This window comes from Neovison vison, chromosome 5 (assembly GCF_020171115.1).
Source record: "Neovison vison isolate M4711 chromosome 5, ASM_NN_V1, whole genome shotgun sequence".
In the NCBI taxonomy this organism is placed as follows: domain Eukaryota; kingdom Metazoa; phylum Chordata; class Mammalia; order Carnivora; family Mustelidae; genus Neogale; species Neogale vison.
In genome coordinates this window covers 81,626,400-81,646,648 of record NC_058095.1, presented here as the reverse complement: position 1 = coordinate 81,646,648, position 20,249 = coordinate 81,626,400, and the positions used below count along the sequence as shown (strand labels likewise).

The 20,249-nt window shown below is 44.8% G+C and overlaps 2 protein-coding genes and 1 non-coding gene across 4 annotated transcripts; 2 read left to right on the top strand and 1 right to left on the bottom strand.

The window, feature by feature from the left end:
- Positions 1–7,943: 7,943 nt before the first annotated feature.
- Positions 7,944–12,981, bottom strand: IMP4 (IMP U3 small nucleolar ribonucleoprotein 4). Of its 2 annotated transcripts, none has more exons than XM_044249360.1 (10): positions 12,583–12,981; positions 12,296–12,492; positions 12,039–12,147; positions 9,811–9,894; positions 9,041–9,150; positions 8,829–8,961; positions 8,588–8,742; positions 8,411–8,466; positions 8,216–8,289; positions 7,944–8,132 (listed from the first exon to the last, which is right to left on the bottom strand). In XM_044249360.1, the coding sequence occupies exons 2-10, from the start codon at positions 12,296–12,298 to the stop codon at positions 8,020–8,022; spliced, it is 837 nt and encodes a 278-aa protein (XP_044105295.1). In that variant the 5' UTR covers positions 12,299–12,492; positions 12,583–12,981; the 3' UTR covers positions 7,944–8,019. The 2 variants fall into 2 exon arrangements, with proteins under 2 accessions (XP_044105295.1, XP_044105294.1); XM_044249359.1 differs by having other exon boundaries at positions 8,411–8,505; positions 12,583–12,978.
- Positions 12,982–13,024: 43 nt separating this feature from the next.
- CCDC115 (coiled-coil domain containing 115) lies at positions 13,025–16,687 on the top strand. Its single transcript, XM_044249361.1, has 5 exons — positions 13,025–13,203; positions 13,286–13,389; positions 13,477–13,559; positions 14,230–14,361; positions 16,332–16,687. Exons 1-5 carry the CDS (start codon positions 13,030–13,032, stop codon positions 16,442–16,444), a joined length of 606 nt encoding a protein of 201 aa, XP_044105296.1. The 5' UTR covers positions 13,025–13,029; the 3' UTR covers positions 16,445–16,687.
- A 1,897-nt stretch (positions 16,688–18,584) lies between these two features.
- TRNAE-UUC lies at positions 18,585–18,656 on the top strand. The gene has a single exon. It is a non-coding gene; the product is annotated as a tRNA-Glu (tRNA).
- The last annotated feature ends 1,593 nt before the right edge of the window (positions 18,657–20,249 follow it).

The window sequence follows — 20,249 nt, the reverse complement described above, 5'->3', positions numbered from 1 at the left end:
GGCAGGAGGGCTGACCCAGAAGCTGGGGATCTTCTGATTCGTGACTAATCAGTGATTAATTAATCACTAATTAGTGATTAGTCTGTTTGTCCAGTGGGGGGATGTATCTATCTGTCTACCTGGCTTTTTGGGGTAACATTTACCTTGCTGAGAACCTGGCTTTCTCATAGGCTGGGGTCTTCTTACTGGCAGGAGGTAATCAAGCTGAGTTCTGGCTGGGTAGGTGGGGTATCTCTTAGTTGGGGTATCTATCTATGGGCGGGGGGTCTCTGTCCTTGAAGGATTTTGTCTTTTGGTTGGCTTTCTAACCAATCACTTTCTAATTGGCTGGCACCAGGGGGTGTCCATGTGTCTGACCACAGGTCTTTCTGGATGTCTGGCTAGGCATATTCCTATCTTTGTTCAAGAATCTGTCCATTTGTCTGGCTGTCTGTTTCTCTGGAGTCTGTTTGTCTCCCTGGGATTTGGTCCATCCAGAAGTCTGTCTAGCCAGGGGTGTGTGTGTCTGCCTGTTTGGGGATCTTTCTATGTGGTTCAAAATCTTTTGGCTTATGAATAGAATGACTGAGGCTGTGGCCCACCTGTCATGCTTTCAGCTGGATTGGCTGTATTTTGGGTTGTATTGTCACCCTAACTCCATGCCCGCCTCTCATTGTTTAATTTGCCTGCTCCACTGACTATCCCTCTAAGTCTCTCCGGATATCCAAATGCTCCTGGCTTGCAATCTCCTCAGCTCAGGCTGGGTGTGGGGGATGGGAAGACCCAAGGGAGTTACTCCAGTAGCCTGGCCTGTCCCACCTCTCCCTTTTCCCAGAGAATTGCATGCTATGTTCTTACAATGAAATTTGCTTCTGGTAGGCGCCCTTTTGTTCACCCTATTGGTAGCAATCCCATGAAGTGGGAGCAGTGGGCACTGTCCTTGGAGATACTAAGTAACTCAGTGCCCACATGCCACATGCCCATCTGCCTATTTGCCTGCTCGGAGTGCTCACTCAACAGAGCCAAATGAACTGGGTGCTGGAAGGTGCTTGGGTAAGTTTTCTTAATGCTGTAAGGAACCCAGGCTGAGCTGATGTTGCAAAGGAAAAAATTGTTTATAATGGAGAAACAAAGATGCCACTTTAACCCCAGGAGTTTGCTGGGAGATACTTTGAGGCTATTGATAGTACTACTGTACAGTTCTTCTCTGGCTTCTTTTTTTTTGATAGACCAAAAAAGCGCAGAAGATATTGGAAAAAAATTCTCCCTTTGCTCCTGTTAAGAACCTGCAGGCTTGATGGGCTGACCTGTTGGTCCATCCACAAGTGTGGTGCTTAGCAAACGAAAAATGACACTGTCTCCAAAGGGGCAGCTTGTGCCCGCCAGGGACTACAGCTAACTACCTTTGGGTGGGCTTTTGTTAGTCTCCTCTAACTCTCCTCAGGGCTTCTGGATTTCAGTGTTCTGAATTGAGGATCCCTCCTGGTCCCTTTCTGGGGACGGGGGGGGGAAGGCAGGCAGCTTAGAGCTGGGGGAACACAGCACAAGGAGAAATCCACCCTACTTACTGCTTCTCAGTCCCATTGCCAACCCACATGACCTCTTTGTGGAGGCTGGTTTTTACCCCTGGGAACTGCCCTGTTGTTCTGCTCCACAGAGGGAGAAGGAAAGCCCTCTTCCTCATCTTTAAAAAATGATATCCTTAAAATGTTCCTATCAGCCAGCCCCCACTTCTTCCAGGGCAGAGCCTGGGTATCTTCATCACCTAGAGTGAGCCCCAGATGATAGTCCATGCCTTTGGAGTAAATGAACTCAGTCCTGGGCTCTCTGTGCCAATAGCTTCGACTGCTGTAAACTCTAGGCAAACAAACTCTGACAGTGATGCTAGTGGCATCCTGGGGCCTCTGGTCTGGTGGCCCTGCATCCTTGGCTTGCAGCTTCCATACCCAACTTTAGCCCAGCCCACACACACTTCTGTGTGTGTGTGGAACCTTATTTGGAAAAGACCAACTTACCATGTTCTTTTAAGCTTAGTCTGGCAGAAGTCCTGCATAGCTAAGGGCTCTTCTATGGGTGCTGAATGCAGAGCCCATGGCATCACAACCAAAAAGAGGTACAGATCATCTCCACTAGCATCTGCCACTCAATTATAAAACCAGAGAGAAGTTAAGTGCACATCTATGTCTGGGCAAGTATGAATATCTCTGGAAGGATTTCTGTAATGAGACCAACAGCAAGGGCAGGGGGCATCTCATGCTGCTGCTGCTCAGTGTTCTCAAGTCCTAGCCAATGCACTATGGCAAGGAGAAAGAAAGGCAGGGGTCTGTCAAAAACACTGTGTAACTGGCACATGGCATAATCAGCTGGAAAGTTAGAAAATCTTATGAAAGACCATAAAGGGTTAAAAGAAAATTTAATAAGGTATCCAGTTGAAATATAATACATACACACACACACACAAACACATCACACATATAAATATAGAAATCATTTTCCTATATAACAGCAGAATGAATTTGAGACTATAATGCAAAAAAAACCTATTAATTTCTTAAAAATAGGCACCAAGTTCCAAACCCTTATTGAATTAATAGAGCTAAACAATGATACTAATGTCTGCTACCATCACAAAAAAAGACACCCACACATTATCATTCTCCTGGTAAAAGAACACAACACTCTACCTACCAAGTATTCCCACCAGCAAAATTCAAACCTGTACCGGATTGGGCCTTTAGATCTAAATGTTAATTCAGAGGAAACAGAAGGGCACAGAAAAATGTTAAGTGACACGACAGGGACAAGATCAGAGACATCCAGACTGTGGAAACTCTGTAAGGCAAATAAACCAGTTTCCTAATTGAATAAATTACAAAGAAAAAAAAAAAAAGAATCCTACAGGTTAAAAGAGACTTAGGATGTTCACAAATACTGCAGCATTATTCATATTAGCCCCAAAGTAGAAACAGCCCAATTTTCATAAAGTGATAAATAAATAAAATATGGTATAATGGTATATCTATACAATGGACTATTACTCACCAGTAAAAAGAAATGAAGTATAATGCATGCTACAACAGGGATAAACTTTGAAAATGCACTGCTAAGTAAAAGGCAGTCAAAAAATACCACATATTGTATGATTCCATTTGTATGAAATGTCCAGAATAGACAAGTCTATGGAACAAGAGTAGATTAGTGGTTGCAAGGGCCTGAGGGTAGAGGGATGGTTGGCGGAGAATGGTGAGTGACAGCTAATGGGTATGGAGTTCTTTTTAGGATGTACAAAAATATTCTAAAATTAGATTGTAGTGATGGTTGTGCAATCCTGTGAAAATGATAAAAAAGTTTAATTGTATATATATATTTTAATTGTATACCTTAAGGTATAGGGTGAACTGTGTGATATGTGAATTGTATCTCAATAAACCTATTTAAAAAGAGTGACAAGATACTTTTCAATCATTTGCAATGAAAGGACCTCATTTGGATCCTAGTTCAAACTAACATACTGCAATCAGGGAAAACTCAAAATTAACTGGATATTTGAAAAAATGTTTGGATTATACAATATATAAAATATATATTTGGAATAACTGGTTCTTTAGACATGACAATGGTATTGTTATTCTTGTTGAGTCCTTATCTTTTGTAGATATATACAGAAATATTAATGGATGAAATGAGGTCAAGGATTTACTTCAAAATAAACAAGTGAGTGGATATATGGAGTAGGTGGGGCTACGAAGGAAACCAGATGGTCAACATTGAGGTAGGCTCATGGACTCACTGTATGGTCCTTTCTGCTCTTGTATGTTGGAAATTTTGCACAATTAAAATATTTAAATCAATCAGGATAGAGGTGAACAATCATTTCTATAGAAGAGAGCAAACAGGTCAGAGAACCACATACATACAAATGGCCAATAGTATTTAAAAAGATGAACAACCTCCAGGTGCAACCACCATTTTGCACCTAGAGCTTGGCCAGATGAAGTCTGATTGTACTCAGTGTCTGTTACAAACAATGGTATAGATCCTTGCACGTGACCACTGTGTACCTGGTGTACAGGCTGGGCACATCCTTAGTTCTGACTACTGGATCAAAGTAGAAATTATAAAATCTCCCCACAAAGTTTTACATCTGTTAAACAAAACTCAACTCCCCACACCTTAATGAACCATATGAACCTTCTTCATCTTTGCCAATTTGATAAAAGTGGTTTCCTGCTATAAAATTTCTGGTAGTAAATACCAAAAGGCTTAGACTTGCACATCTCCTTGGATCAGAAATTCCCCTTCTAGGAGTCTACACTAGGAAAGAATAAGGGATAGTGGGCAAGATGTTCACTGCAGCCAGTTTGGTGGAACAATGCCAAAATGTACCTCATATTGTGCTTGGATTTTCACTTCTTTTCTGCACATGAAAACATACCACCACCCCTTGGCCCTAACTCTCAATGGCTTTCACCACCACTAATAGTTGGCCTGTCTCTCCTTCATTAACTTTAAAAATAAAACCAGCAGTTGGTCTACCAGCAACAAATATGTTTATTTGGGAGTAGTAGAGAACTACAGTCCAAGGCAAGCATGGTAAGGCAAAACCATAGCCAAGTACGGAGAACAAAAGAGAGGAATGCTCTTTTATGGAGGAAAGTGAGAAGCTGGGAGGGCTGTTAGAAACAAAAAGTCCATTAGAGTAAACTGGGAGTTCAAGGGATAGTTGCTTTTCATTGGCTGAGTTGTGACTGTCTCTCATTGACTGGACTGTTGCCAGAGAAGTAGAAAACCTTTCTTCTGCTGGAATACCAAACAGCTAACCCACAGCAGGGACTTACAAGGTTTCTCTTCTGTTTGGGTCTACAATTAAGGAGTTTAAGGAGTGGTAGGGCATGAGATAGCTCCCTGCTGGCTTTCCAACTTTATTGTAAAGGAGGCCCCCTTTTATTTTCACACCTCAACCTTTTTACTGAGATTTTTAACTTAAAAATATGAAAAATGCTTAAACAACAATACACTTTTGTAATTATTTTCCTTTTAATCCTCTGTGAAAAACTTAAAACATACATCAATGTAGAAAGAATATTGTAACAAACTCTCTGCATCATTTAAATGTGACAATTAGTATTTTGCTTCAGCTTTTTCTCCCTATTGAAGCATTTTCAAGCAAGTATCAGGCTGATATTCCACCCCTAAATACTTCACTATGTCTAAAAACTTAGAACACTTTCTAAAGGAACTCCAAGATTCCTTTAGAAAGTGTTCTAAGTTTTTAGATTTTTAAAGATTTATTTATTTATTTATTTGAGAGGGAGATTGAGAGAGAGTGAGCTCATGAGAAGTGAGAGGTCAGAGTGAGAAGCAGATCCCTGCTAAGCAGGGAAGGCTGATGTGGAACTCCGTCCAGGGACTCCAGGATCATGACCTGAGCGGAAGGCAGTTGCTTAACCAACTGAGCCACCCAGGTGCCCCATAATTTTTATTTTGAAATGTCGTATTTATATAAAAGTTGCAAAAACAGGGCAATCTGTGCCCTCATGCCCTTAACTTAGATTCCCCACATTAGTATTTCTGAATATTGAGAAGAATACTAGAACATGAAAATCAGTTGCAGACATGACAAAGGAAAACCTGGTCACAAAGGCCCTCTACTCTCTCTGGGCCACTGTTCTCTGGCCAGAGGAGATACTCAAATGGTAAGCACCAAAGCCCACGCTGACTTCTGTCTTCTCCTTTGTCCTTCACATTTCAAAACCATATAAGAACTGATTTCTTCCTTAAAAAGTCAAATAAAAGATGCATAAATATCCCTTTATGCCCTATACCATGCCTCAAACCCAAGGCTCCCTGTGAGTCCTCAGGATATTATCTGTGCAATACACAAGGCACTACAGTGGACATTTCCCACAACTTACTTATTTCTTGTTTTAATTACGGTTATTTTATTGGCTCACTTTCCAAACTCCCCTGCTCAAATACCCAAAGCTGTACCTAAGCTGTCTGCAGCATCACCAGCGACTCAAGAAGTAGAACTTTCAAATGCTTAGAAACTCTACCAGACTGCCATCTGAAAAGCCTTTACCCACTGGTTCTTCCACCAGCACAGTGTGAAGGGTCGTTTCTTCCAGTATCACTTGACAGTAGATATCACTCACATCCAGTGGCTAAACACAGCTGATGAGCAAAACGTGGACCCAAATATCTCCATAAATCCCTCCACTACTGGTGAGCCCAAGTGTGCTGGCTTCTCAAAGGCCTCTTTAGCAGTGGAGGCCACAATAAAGTGAATAATAAATAGTTTGCCTCTTATTTTCCACCTATCCCTAAGAGCTGGCCCCTAGCACAAAGGCCTGCTGAGACTTCTGTGCTGTTAAAAAAATAAAATGCCAGTGACTAAGGGTCTGCTCTAGGCTTGGTGGAACAGTGAATGCAGCCCCAGGCCTCATGGCGCTTACCTAGGAGGATGTTCAGAGTTAGCAGAGGAGCATTAGCCTCATGCCTACGACGTCTGCAAGAGGTACAGGGGATACAGTAAACAGGAAGGGCAGGAGGCCCACAGCTCCTGAAGGTGAGAAATGAGGACATGTAGTTGGATGAATGGTGGCTCCAAAAGGTATGTCCACAGCTTAATTCCTGGAACCCATGATCTTATTTGGGGGAAAAAAAGTCTTTGCAGATGTGATTAAGTTCAGAATCTTTAAATGAAGAGGTCATCCTTGATTTTCTTTTTTAAAGATTTTATTTATTTACTTGACAGACAGAGATCACAAGTACAAGTAGGCAGAGAGGCAGGCAGAGAGAGAGAGGAGGAAGCAGGCTCCCTGCTCAGCAGAGAGTCTGATGCGGGGCTTGATCCCAGGATCCTGAGATCATGACCTGAGCCAAAGGCAGAAGCTTTAACCCACTGAGCCACCCAGGTGCCCCCATCCTTGATTTTCTGATGTGCTATAAATCTAATGACAAGTGTCCTTATCAGACACACAGTGGAAACTTGACAGTAGAGGAAGATCATGTGAAGACAAAGACTGAAACCACAATGCAACTACATGCCAAAGAACACTAAGGATTGTCAATAGCTACCAGAAGCTGGAAGAGGCAAATAATGGAGGAGGGGTTGGGAGTGACCCGATTTCTGGCCTCCGGAATTATGAGAGAATAATTCTGCTATTTTAAGACACCCAGTCCATGGCAGTTTTGGTAGTCCAGAAAACTAATAAAAACATCATACTACTTCTACTTTGTATGTATTTTGGAATTTCTGTAACTTGCATGAAAATTTTAGTGGCATATCCTTCATTTGTGAGCTGAGGTTATGGCAAGGCGAGAGGGGTTCTGGAAGGTCCTGGATTTACATGAGTGGGGCTAGAAGTCACAGACATCCCATGAAACCTATTGCCTGTTCTCCCTCAAGACTCCTCTCACTAGGCCACTGTTGCTCCTGGAACGCTTATGAGTATGTCCACCTCAGGGTCTTTGCATGGATCATCCAGGTGATCCCTGCTGCTTCATGCCATCCTGTAGCTCTCGGGGCATCTGCAGAGGTCTCCTCCACTCTCCATCCCCCTGCCTGACTTGTTTTCTTACAGACCTGCCCAAAGTGGTGTGATGGCTTTCTTTCTTAATGTCATACTCCCCTCCACATCAACTTGGGGGCATGCTGTAGGCTCCTGACACATGTTCTGTGTAAAACCAGGGTCCTTAGGTACACATCAGTCCCAGTCTGAGATGGGCTCTCATAGGGCCTCCGACTCCCAAGTGACACCACCACCAAATCTCCCAAATCTTTCCTATGGTTAAGGAGCAAGCCAGCAGGTTGGGCCTGCCTTGTCCTAGATACAACGTCAAGAGCAGACCTGAGAATGTCCCTGAGCTGTCAGCTCCCCACGTAAGAAGACCCAGTAGAAACTGTCCCTCACATGCAGCCCGACGGTGGGTTTGTCCTGACCACACAGAAGCAAATGGGGTAGTGTGGCAAACAGACTTTATTCTGACCCCTCCCCAAGTCCTGGGTCAGGTCCACGTCCTGACCAGCAAGTGGGTTCACTCAGCACTCAGAAAGACCCTCTTGCGTGCGGTGTTGGTGTATGGGTGCCAGCGCCACTCCACATCTGCTGTGGCCTCCTGTTCCAGCGTGCCCAGGCGTATCATGTACACTGGGAGGTGTAGATGGGTACATTGTCACCCACACCGCCAGCATGCCACCACCATAAGAAGTGGAATTAAGCCCCAAACTCACACTTCAGTTCAAAGCGAGGTCCAACCTCTGTCAGCTCCACACTGCGGTGGTTGGTCTTCCTATATACGTGGTGCCTGGAGGCAAGGGGAGACAGGGTAGGGGTGAGAGAAGACAGTGAGCAGATGTGAGTCAATAACAAACAGCAGTGGAACACAAAGGTCAGGATGCCATTCTGAGGCCAGCCCATGGACCTACCGGAAGGAGATATAGTCATCTTGGTTTGCGAAGGTGATGACACGGTGGCTGTCATCCTTTGGCACGGGGAACAGGTAACGGAGTATGTCAGAGACCTGGGTCAGAGGGAAGGCGAGTGGCAAATGCCCAGCCTGGAATCCCCTGCCCCCAGCCCTCACCCCATGGACTCAGACTCACCCGCTTGCCTAGTCGGGAGGAGAAGCCATGCATGATGAGGTGAGGCTTGGCCTCGGACACGGTGCCCAGGTCAGGAATGTCATGGCGCATGACCACATTGCACAGTGTGAAGTAAGCAGTGGGGCCGAAGGGCAGGTGGCTGACAATGAGCCCCACTGGTGGGGCCAGGCGGGCTGTCAGAAACCTTATCTGCTCTCAGACAACCAACCCAGCAGACACCCTGTTCCCACCACAGTCTCACCAGGTGTGCCTCGATGCTCATGGACAACCAGCAGGTCAGTGACACCATTGGCTTTGCAGGCTCGCACCAGTGCCCCTACCTCATGCCGGCCACGGTTCATGCGTTGGGCGCCCGGGAATACCAACTTCAGCTCCTTGTATGTGAATGCATTTCAATTAGGACTAGGGCCATTAGTGCTTTAGGACCTCCCATTCGCTTCCCACTACTGGTACCTTTGCAAACATCTTGAGGCGGGAACTTGGGTCTCGGGAGGTAGTGATCATGACCTTAGGATCTTCAACCCCTGCCCATCGATATTCATCATCCACATGGTTGGTCACACCTGGTCACAGCATGAGGGGAATTGTCTTGGGAAGTAAAATGCTAACTTGAGGGTGGCTCAATCTGTCTAGAGCAGCACTGTCTGACAACACTTTTGATGATGAAAATAAGATGTTCCACACCTGCACTGAGCAGGAGGGTAGCCCTCCAGCCACACTGGTTATAAAAACAACTATGACTGAGGAACTAAATGTTTAAATTTGATTTAATTTTACTTCATTTTAACTACATTTATCACATGGGGTTAATGACTACCAAGTGCAAACCCAGATTCTGTTAAGGCCAAAGGTAACTGACTCCTTTTCCTCATAAAAAAAATTCATAATGTCTGTTTAGGTGTTAATGAAGTGCTGGGAGCTAGGGACATGGCAGTAAACAAAATGGATTTGCCTCAGCAAGAGTTCATATTCTGATAAGAGGGATAATTAACAGACAAAACAGAGTAAGTGGGATAACCCTGTATGTGCAAAATAAACGAAATTGGGAGCGCTAAGAAAGAGTTCTCCTAAAGTGCCATCTGTGCACAGTCAGGAGGGCATCTGGGAGAAAGTTTCGCAAACAGGGGCTACACAGCCTTTCTTCAAGCTGTCCGCGGAATGACATGGAAACCAGCAGGCTCAAGTGCAGAGGAAGAAGCTGGCCCAGTGCCAGGAAAGTTTACCTTCACCGCCGGCGTCATCAAACTCCAAGGAACCCTGTAAGGTCAGAGCCTCCCTGCGTAATTCGGTGGGAATCAGGCGGTTCTCTGCAGGGGGAACACAGAGTAGCTGAGTAAGACACATGCATGGGGCCCTCAGTTTATACAACACTGTGGCTTACAAAAACTGTACAGACTTGATTAAAAAGTACCCCTTTCACTCCTTTCTGTGCAGAAATGTGTACATGACTTCTTTGGCAGGGGGAAGAGAGAGACAAAACTATTTCTGTCTACGTGCCAAGCTGTTAACAATGGTTACAGGAGATTTCATTTTCTATGGCTTCTAGTTTCATGGTTTGATGGCTTTCTAAAATATTTAGTGGCAAGTATATATTGTTTTTGTACTTAGAAAAAAATTAACACTGATTTTTTTTTAGCTCTATTTTTAACTTTTTTTTTCCAATTTATTTATTTTCAGAAAAACAGTATTCATTATTTTTTCACCCCACCCAGTGCGCCATGCAAGCCGTGCCCTCTATAATACCCACCACCTGGTACCCCAACCTCCCACCCACCCCCCGCCACTTCAAACCCCTCAGATTGTTTTTCAGAGTCCATAGTCTCCCATGGTTCACCTCCCCTTCTAATTTACCCAAAAGCATATACCCTCCCCAATGTCCATAACCCTACCCCCCTTCTCCCAACTTAACACCGATTTTTAAAAGAACAAATACAGAGTGTTCTTTCTATATGAATGTGGCCCAGAAACCCTGAAAACCCTGAAACCCTCTGACAACGAAAGTGCTAAACTTTATGCTTTGGGTCAGATTTCCTCTGTAAACTAAAGCTAGACTTAGTTTAAAAAAAAAAAAAAAAAAGGGCTGGGCTGTGGGCATGCCCACTTTGGAGTACAGAGCTCAATATGAACATGCCCTTGGAACCAGCATGTTTTTCCAGTATGCCCTGGAGAAATTCTTGCACATGGAAGAGAAGGTTCATAGCAGCAATGCTGTTCCTAACTGCACCAGACTAAAAAAATAAGGTCAACACCAAGCACAGGGAAATGGGAGCCCCCACTACACTCAATAGATCTTAAAAAACATAAAGCTGGGGAAGAATACATACAACCTAATAACTACGTTTAAAACTAAAAATCAACCCATGTGATTTAAGGATACAAACAAGTATGACATAAGCACAAATAAGAGTAAGAAAATGGCTTATTTTTAAAAAGTATCCTGTAGTGTGGCTATCTGAGTTGGGGGAAAATATTCCTGAATTTCTATATATTGAGCATTTTTTATTTCTAATGTGGGCAGACAGATCACAGATATTTAACATAACGTTTAATGTAAACATATAGACTCATGCACTTTATATGTCTAAAACACAGAAATTAAAGTGAATTTAAAATAATCAGAGAGGAGGCCTGGGCGGTTCAGTTGGTTAAGCGACTGCCTTTGGCTCAGGTCATGATCCTAGAGTTCCCAGATTACGTCCGGAATTGAGATCCACATCAAGATCCACACTTGGCTCCCTGCTCAGCAGGGGGTCTGCTTCTCCCCCAGACCTCTCTTCTCTCATGCCCTCCCTCTCAAATAAATAAAATCTTAAAAAAAAATAATCATAGATAGTAAGCTGATGTACCATCCAGACAGGAAAGTTCTACTTACCCAAGAACCAAGAAAACAGGGATAAATATAACATTTTCATTCAAACAAGTTAACACTCTTCATTCGTATGACAAACAAAAAGCGGAGAAAATACTGCAGTTAGATCCCAATTCACAACTCGAATAAAAATAAATTCTCTACGGTTTCTCACTTTTTAAATGCAACGTAATCATAGTAACAACTTAAAGATATTCTTGTCATCTTGTACTGAAGGTAGCAAAAAGAAAAACAACGGGGGGAGGCGCGGGAGGACAATGTAAAAATTTAAAATTTGGGAAGAACTAAGCACACTGTAAACAAAATTAATAGGCAAACTGGAAATCTGGATACTGCAGGATATATGACAAGATATGAAATTTATAGCATCACCGAAAGAATTTAAAAAACCCAAAAGGCAAGGAAAACGGCCAGTAAATACTTGAAAGGATGCTCAGCCATACAAATACTAAGAGATGCTAATTAAACGCGTTTTATATCATTTGGTCTTTTATTCCGTTGGATTTTAAAATGCAAACCAATGGTCTCTATAACGACAGGTTCAAAGCACTGCCCCGTCCCCGAGTCGGGGCGGAGACGTACCTTCCAGGGCGCGCCGAACCTTCTCCTTCCGGTCCTGGGCAGCTCGCTGGGACTCCTCTCGGGCCTTGCGGTACAGGTACTCCCGGCGAAGGCGGGCCTCACGACGCAGCTACGGAAAAAGCGGGTTAGCTCAGCCTCCTCGCCACGCACAGCCGGGCCCGGGGGCCACCAGCCCCACCAGCCCCAAGCCCATAAATCATCCTCAGCCCTGCGCGAGCCCCCACTATAAAAAACAGGAGCTCAAACATCCCTCCTACCATTCTGAGCACGGATTCCACGTGGGTCTAGGAGAACGCCGGGCGTAGCGTCAGCAACGTCACTAACGATTCTGCCCTCAATCAAGAAGGTCGCTAGAGGCTTTGTTGCACTCTATTACAGTGGGAAGTGCCAAATGTTAAGATGGCGGAGGGTTAGGAGTTGCAAGGCGATTGGTCAATCTGGACACGCAAGCTTACTGGAACACCAATAGGCGGGCGTCAAAACGTTGTCACGTTGGTAAGGCTCGCCCTTACTAAAGATGTTAGTGCATGGCTTCATTACTTACCACTGTGCAGGATGCCCAATTTTAAGATGATGAACCGCTAGAGTAATTCGCGGTTCAAAATGATCCAGCAACTGTAAAAGCAGCACAGCGGCTGACTGGAGGCTCGCCTACCAGCTGCTGGAAGTAAAGCCTCTTCTCCCTTAAAATAGCTGCCATACAGCTATGCCTCTTCCATCACCACAGCTATCACCCTACTGTTAAAAAGCGGCCTCTTATCGCTTCTCGGCCTTTTGACTAAGATCAAGTGTAAAATGCGGCCTCTTCCCAAAGCGACTCGGAACCACCCACAGCTCTAGCCGACTGTTTCGTAGGCTCACACGTCTCGGAAAACCCAGCTAATCAATTCTGCGGCGCGGCTCTAAGCGTTTGCCTTTAGAAACGCTGGGCAACTCGGCCCACGGCTGGGAACGCCCGTTGAAGGTGAGCCTATTGGTTGTCATGCCGGCCATGGTGAGCGACGATTGGGCAACGTGTGAGGAGTCTGATTCCAGACCTCAGTACCGTGGGCCCATGGCTGCGCCGGGCTTACGCGCGCAGATGGACTCGCTCCTTCTGCAACTGCTCCGGGACCTGGAAGAACTGGAGGCGAAGCGGGCAGAACTGAACGCCCGGGTGGAGGAGGTGGGATGTGGGATCTTGCGGAGGGAGGGATGGGCGGGCATGCGGAGGTAAACTGAGTTTAACCGCTCTCTTCTTATCCCAGGGCTGGTTCTCACTCTCCAAAGCTCGCTATGCCATGGGTGCCAAGTCTGTAGGTCCTCTGCAATATGCCTCCCGCATGGAGCCTCAGGTCTGCGTCTACACCAGGTGAGGAGGCGTGTATGTTGGAACGGGTGGGCGGACAGGGTCCAGGCTGGGGCCTCCAAATGTCGATCCTGCCTTCTCGTTCTTCAGCGAGGCCCAGGACGGACTCCAGAAAGTCTGGGTGGTGAGAGCCAGCGCCCAGACTCCAGAAGAGGTGGGGCCCCGTGAGGCAGGTGAGTTCCCCTTTCTTCGCGTCAGGGCTCCCTCCCGATGTCAAAAACAAAATGTACAGGATAATTGAAGAGATTATTTTATTAAGGGTGTTGCGATGGAGAGTGGCCCAGATCGGAGGATCACAGTGTCTCAGCAGGCTGGTTTGTTTTGTTTGTTTGTTTGTTTTGTTTTGTTTTGTTTGTTTTTGCTTTAGACTTCTATAGGGAGAAATAGATAAGTTATAGGTGAAGTCCTTTACGGTTGGAATAGTTTTGCAATCGGGGGAAGTTTCAGTTGAACAAAAAATGTTTATATGTCTAACTGGTTTCAGAGGGACGAACTTCTAATCTTAGTCATTTATGAGACAAACGGGGAGTAGGAGGGTCTGTCTGGCCTTTCAGCATGTTCAGACAAAATGGGAAAAGTCAGTGTGTGGCTCTGTCACAGGTAAACAAGGGGGTCATTTGCTGATCTTATGAGAGTCATGAGAGAGTGGTCAGGGCATCTCATCTGAATCACAAACGGAAAGGTTGTTCTTTGTGGTATGTTTTCTGGAACATAAATGGTTGGAGGGATTTTACAGCCTTCAATGTTTGTCAGGATTATGAGCTTAGATCAAGTTCAACATTGTCACAGAGAAGACAAAGGACAGGTAATGAGACCCCCAACCTCCAGTCTGTCTTTCTCCAGCTTTGCGCAGGCGCAAGGGTCTCTCCAGAACCCCAGAGCCAGAGTCCTCCCCAGCCCCCCGGGACCCTCTGAACTGGTTTGGAATCCTGGTTCCGCACAGTCTGCGTCATGCCCAAGCCAGCTTCCGGGAAGGTGAGTAGACCCTCTATCTATAGGAAGAAGTAGTAGTAATGTCATGCCTGGCTGGGGTTAATCTGCAAAGGGTTTTCCAGGGTTTTTTCCATAGTAGGCTTTTGTTGCACACATGCTGTTTTTTCAAAAAAGGATTTACTGGCTGTTGGCAGTGTTCCAGGCTCATGTTAGGGGCTGGAGATACAGCAGGAAACAAAAGATATAAATACCCCTCATGGAATGTATATTTCATTGAGGGGAGAGTGAAAACATGCAAATAAATAAGTAGGCCCTATATATAATATGGGGTAGTGAGAATTGTTATGGAAAAATAAGATAGGGTATGGTGGATGGAGTGGGACAGGAGTGGGTGAGGGTAGCTATTTTATGAAGGGTGATCTGAAAAGTCCTCTCTGAAAAGATGGAAAGAACTTTGTAATTGATCTGTGCTATAGGCAGAGGGGCCAGCCAGGGCAAAAGCTTTGAGGTGAAATCATGTTTAGGTTGGCAGAGAGAGGCCAAATGGGTTAGAGTGGAGTTTATGAAGCAGGGATTACCAGGAACTGAGGTCAGAGGGACTGGGCCCAGGTTATTTGAGGTATAGGCCCTGATGAGGACTTTGGGAGTCACGGGTGGCTCTGAAGAGAGTGAGGCAGAGTTGGATCACAGAGTGATAGGAAGACTCTGGGTGCTGGGTGGGAATAGACAAGAGCAGAGGGAGGAAGCAGATGTCGGGGAGCAGCCAGGATTGAGATGTAGGTGGAAACAGTGAAGGAAAGTACAAGTGACAGGAATCTTCATGTTTTGAGAGTAGAAGCCACAAGATTTACTGACAGATCAATTTGAGAGTAAGGGAAGGAGAGGAATGAAGGATGAACCCACAGATTCCAGCAGGAACACCTGGGTGTTCTCACCTGGTGCGGGAGAGCTGCAGCCAAGGGTAAGTCAAGAGTTGAGTGAGAGTGTGTTCCTACTACTGTGTGGTGGAGACTCTTCTCAGGTGTCTGGGCACATGCATCTGAGTTTGGAAGAGACCTGGGCTGGAAAGAGATTTGGGAGCCCCCTGCATAGACACAGGGGGCTGACACAGACACAGCATTTAAGCTGAGATCAGCAGAGGGCCTCAGAGTGTGGACAGAAATGTGGGAAGAGGAAGGAGAGAAACCAGTTTTTTTTTTTTTAAAGATTTTATTTATTTATTAGAGAGAGAGAGGGTGAGAGAGCAAGCACAGGCAGACAGAATGGCAGGCAAAGGGAGAGGGAGAAGCAGGCTCCCTGCCAAGCAAGGAGCCCGATGTGGGACTCGATCCCAGGACGCTGGGATCATGACCTGAGCCGAAGGCAGCTGCTTAACCAACTGAGCCACCCAGGCGTCCCGAGAAACCACTTTTGAAGAGACTGAGAAGTAGCAGTGAGGCAGGAACAACTGCCAGAGGGTGAGAGATCCCAGAAACCAAGAGGAGAAAGTGCTTCCTGGAGGGAACTGAGCAGATGTGTGGCCAGCTCTTCTCTCAGGCAGGTAGGCTGAAGACTGGACTGGCGAGTGGCCTGGGCATGGAGGGCCCAGAAGACTGTTAAGCAGAAGCATCAGGCAAAAGCCACCTAGATGTGGATCCAGAATGTGGAACACTTTTGGGGGCAGGGTAAACAGAGGGCAAGAATAGTGAAGGACTATTATAATGAAGGAAAGAAGGAAGGAAATGAGGGCATGCGACAGTGTTATGATCTGTGAATTTTTAGTCACAGGGTAATGTAAGGGAGTAAAGGAAATCTGTTGAAGAGGTGACATTTTAGTAAAGATGTGAAGGAGGTGAGGCTGTGGGTCTAGTGAGATTCTGAAGCAGCCAGTGCAAGGCTCTTCTGGGAATGTTTCAGAAATAGTATGGAAGCTAGAAAATTCTGGAGCCTTTCCAGTCCCTGAGGATGTTCAGAGGCCCCTGAGTCATATCACATAGCGGATACCATGGTGACAATCTTGTCTCTTCCTCTAGGCCTGCAGCTGGCTGCAGACATGGCCAGCCTTCAGATCCGCATTGACTGGGGTCAAAGCCAACTCCGGGGCCTCCAGGAAAAACTCAAGCAGCTGGAACCCCAGTCTGCCTGACTTGTGACCAGAGGCTGGACAGTGAGCACAGCTGTTCTTTGGTGTGGCTACCTTATCTCAGGCCTTCTTCCTTCACAGATTGCCCCTGCCCTATTCCCACCCCAACTAATCCCTGTTCCTTAAAATTTCTCTGGTTTGCATGTTTCTAGCTTTGTTAGGTGTGAAAGCTTGAAGAGCCTCATGGATATATCAGCTGTGGTTTCTTTACAGGATAAAATACTGCACAGTTAGTGGCAGGGAAGGACAACAAATAGGTGCTTCAGTTGCACTAGGTTCTGAAAACTGATTTTGGTGTAGGAAAAAAAGACAAACATGGCTAACAAATTAAGACAGTATGATTCCATGTCAATAAAAAACGTGAACGCCTAAGTAGGTAGGTAGTCCTTGGCAGGTTTTAAGCCAGAAAGTCTAAAAGATCTGACTTAGATTTTCAAGGGAACTCAAGGAACTCTTCATTTATCTTTATAGGAGCGAGACCATGCTACTTTTAATTTTTGAAAGGCCAAATGTATTTCCTGTGATAGGATCTGTGTCTTTGCTTCATTATCCTACTGGGTTGTATTTTTAAAAGTTTGCTTGGGGAAAATTAATCCTTTGTTCATAATATGAAATGTAAATATTTTTCCCAATTTCTCTTGTAACTTTGCTTATGTTTTTTTTTTTAAAACTTCATTTTAAAATAAAATGCGTTAACCTGCACAAAATATTGAATAGTTTAATGAATAACTAAGGTGAAAGCTATAGTAACCATCACCCAGCTCTTGTATTTTCTTTTACTTAGTTTTCTTAATTGATTTAAGAGTTAACTTTGTCAGGGGTGCCTTGTTGGCTCAGTGGGTTAAAGCCTCTGCCTTCCACTCAGGTCATGATTCCAGTGTCTCGGGATCGAGCCCCGGCATTGGGCTCTCTGCTCTGCCGGGAGCTTGCTTCCTCCTCTCTCTGCCTGCCTCTCTGCCTATTTGTGAAAGAGTTGACTTTATCAGTCAGCTGTTTTATCATTTCTGGATTTGGGGTTGTAAATGATATGATAAAAGAATTCTCCAGTATTTTCCTAAAGAACTTATGTGGTTTCAGTTGAGGTATGGGGTGAATCCTACATCCAGCTTGTTTTTTTCTACCATAGGTCTACATTACTGTATGTGGAACCACTGAGTTGAGATGCTCCCCCCCTTTTTTTTCTTTCACATAATCCCAATGTATACCCATACCGTATTTTGGAGCTTCCATTGTTTCATTGATTTTACTGTCAGTTAATATACAGGTACCACACTGTTCTTTAACATATACTTTAATGGCAATAGGTCATATCTGTGGTTGGATGGGGTGGGGGGGAAGGAATTGGGTTTTTTTCGTTTTGTTTTTGCCATATTGAGGTTGAGTTGTCAGTGAAAAGCCTAATGGAAGACCTCAAAAGTAAACTAGAGAAAAAAAGTACATCCCTTCCCACATAGGTTGAATTTCAGAACAAAATCCCGCTACAAAGTGTCAACCAGTGAGATTTTGAAGCAAAAGTTAAAAACACAATATAGGGGCACCTGGGTGGCTCAGTGGGTTAAAGCCTCTCCCTTCAGCTCAGGTCATGATCCCAGAGTCCCAGGTTCTAGCTCCGCATCCGGCTCTCTGCTTAGCGGGAAGCATGCTTCCCTTCCTCTCTCTGCCTAGTTGTGATCTCTGTCAAATAAAAATTAAAAATATATATATACATATTTGTTTTTCACATAAAAGATATTCACGTGGAATTCCGTCCCCAATGGGGTCCTTTGTTTTAATGTCAGCTGATGTCAAAGGTCAAGCAATAGCCTTCATTTTACAGTTTGAAGTTGAGCTTTGGGTATGTCCGCGTGCCCAGCGCCCACAGCAATACAGACAGAAAACCACCAGCGATTGGCAGTCTGTCCCGGCAGGCTCTAGACCTTTGGGAGATTTCCGGGAATAGGAGTTCCCGCCCCCTCGAGAGGCCCGGATGTAGCCCGTGCCAGTTTGGGGGAAGGGGATCCTTCAAGCCGGGACTCGCGCAGCCGCAGTCAGAATTTCTGGAGGCAGGGCGAGCCCGGCGGGTATGAAACTGTCAAATGAGGAGGCAGACGGACGGCTGAAGTAAGTCATGTCTACAGAAAGGAGAAACCTTTTCTTTGGTGTTTCCCATATGGTCTAGCGGTTAGGATTCCTGGTTTTCACCCAGGCGGCCCGGGTTCGACTCCCGGTATGGGAAAGTGATTGGCTTAATTTTGTGGCGGCCAGAATTTTGTATTTTCCTCTTAGGTCACATTGGGCGTTTCTTTCCATTTAAGCCTGAGAAATTGGGGGCCCGGGGAGCTCTGGGACCTATCATTATGTGTTTTGAACGAAGTGTTAATTGTCACCACATCATTAACTATTTTTTCTATGGGTAATATATTAACTATATAAGATACCATATACATTATAGGTGCAAATACCATTATATTTATATATTGAGTAATATTTAAAATACTCAAAATTTATTGTTAATCTTCATGGAGGGCGACCACCGCCTAGTCTTTCCACACACCTCTGGGTAGTGGAACCCTCCGGGAGGAAGGAAGAAATGAGTGGAGTCAAGACACTTGCAACTTTTGCTCCAGAGCCAGTCCAGAGGCTGGGCTGCAACAAGCGGGGCAGTCTCTGGAGGGGCATAGGATGAAGTGCCTGAATGGACAGGAGAGGGCCAGTTGGAAGAAGTCTCCGGCAATTTAATTTTCTCTGGTCTTGCGGCTGCTTTGTTTGCCTTCTAGTCCAGTGGTTAGGGTTCTTAAGCAAACCGCTTTGCCTTCTACCCATTATGGAAATTACTTAAATTTTTTAAAGAATCTCTCTCCCCCCAAAACTTGCATACTTCCAGTCAAAAGGAGAGCCAAACGTACACACATGAGTCACTAAGTGCCTTTGTCAGTTTCCCACCCCCTTCGTCTGGTCTGGTTCACTTACTCAACCAAGGGAGGTTATGGGCAGGGCTGAGGTCCTGCCTTCAGAAGTGGACCTCTACACTTATTTACTCACTCATACATTTTGGGGGGGTTATTTCTGTGATCCTATTAATTTAAAATAGGTTAAAATAGGATACAGTGGAGCTGGGAAGTCATCACTAGTTCTCACAAGAAAACTGTCTAAAATTTAACAACTCTTCTTAGGTCCACCAGAAAATTGAAGTCATAGACAAACCATAAGTGACTCTTAATCTCACAAAACAAACTGAGGTTTGCTGGGGGAAGGAGGGTTGGGAGAAGGGGGGTGGGGTTATGGACATTGGGGAGGGGATGTGCTTTGGTGAGTGCTGTGAAGTGTGTAAACCTGGGGATTCACAGACCTGTACCCCTGGGGATAAAAATATATGTTTATAAAAAACTAAAAATTAAAAACTAAAAAAAAAAAAAAAGAAAATTGAAGTCATGGGGCAAATTGCTGCCTTGAAAATTGGGGAGAAGAATGAATACAGAGAATCATAGTATACCAGGCTCGGAAGCTGCTGCTGGAGCCAGTAACTGTTAAGAAAACTTAAAGGCTAATTGATCCTGATGAGAGAAAAACTCTCTAAAGGCCTGATATATAAGGGAAGCTTATTTTCTTTTATTTTGACATGTTTAATATTTATTGTTCTTTTGCAGAAAAAGAATCTAGGTAGTTGCTACCATGATGGCTTAATTCAGACAAAAATAACTAAGAGACATCAATTGATTACCATAGCAGTTTTAATGGCAACTCACTAAATTATTAACAGAACCATTTTCTAGAAAGTACTGATCTAGTCACATAAACCCAAAATAGGTGATATATGAGAACAGTATAA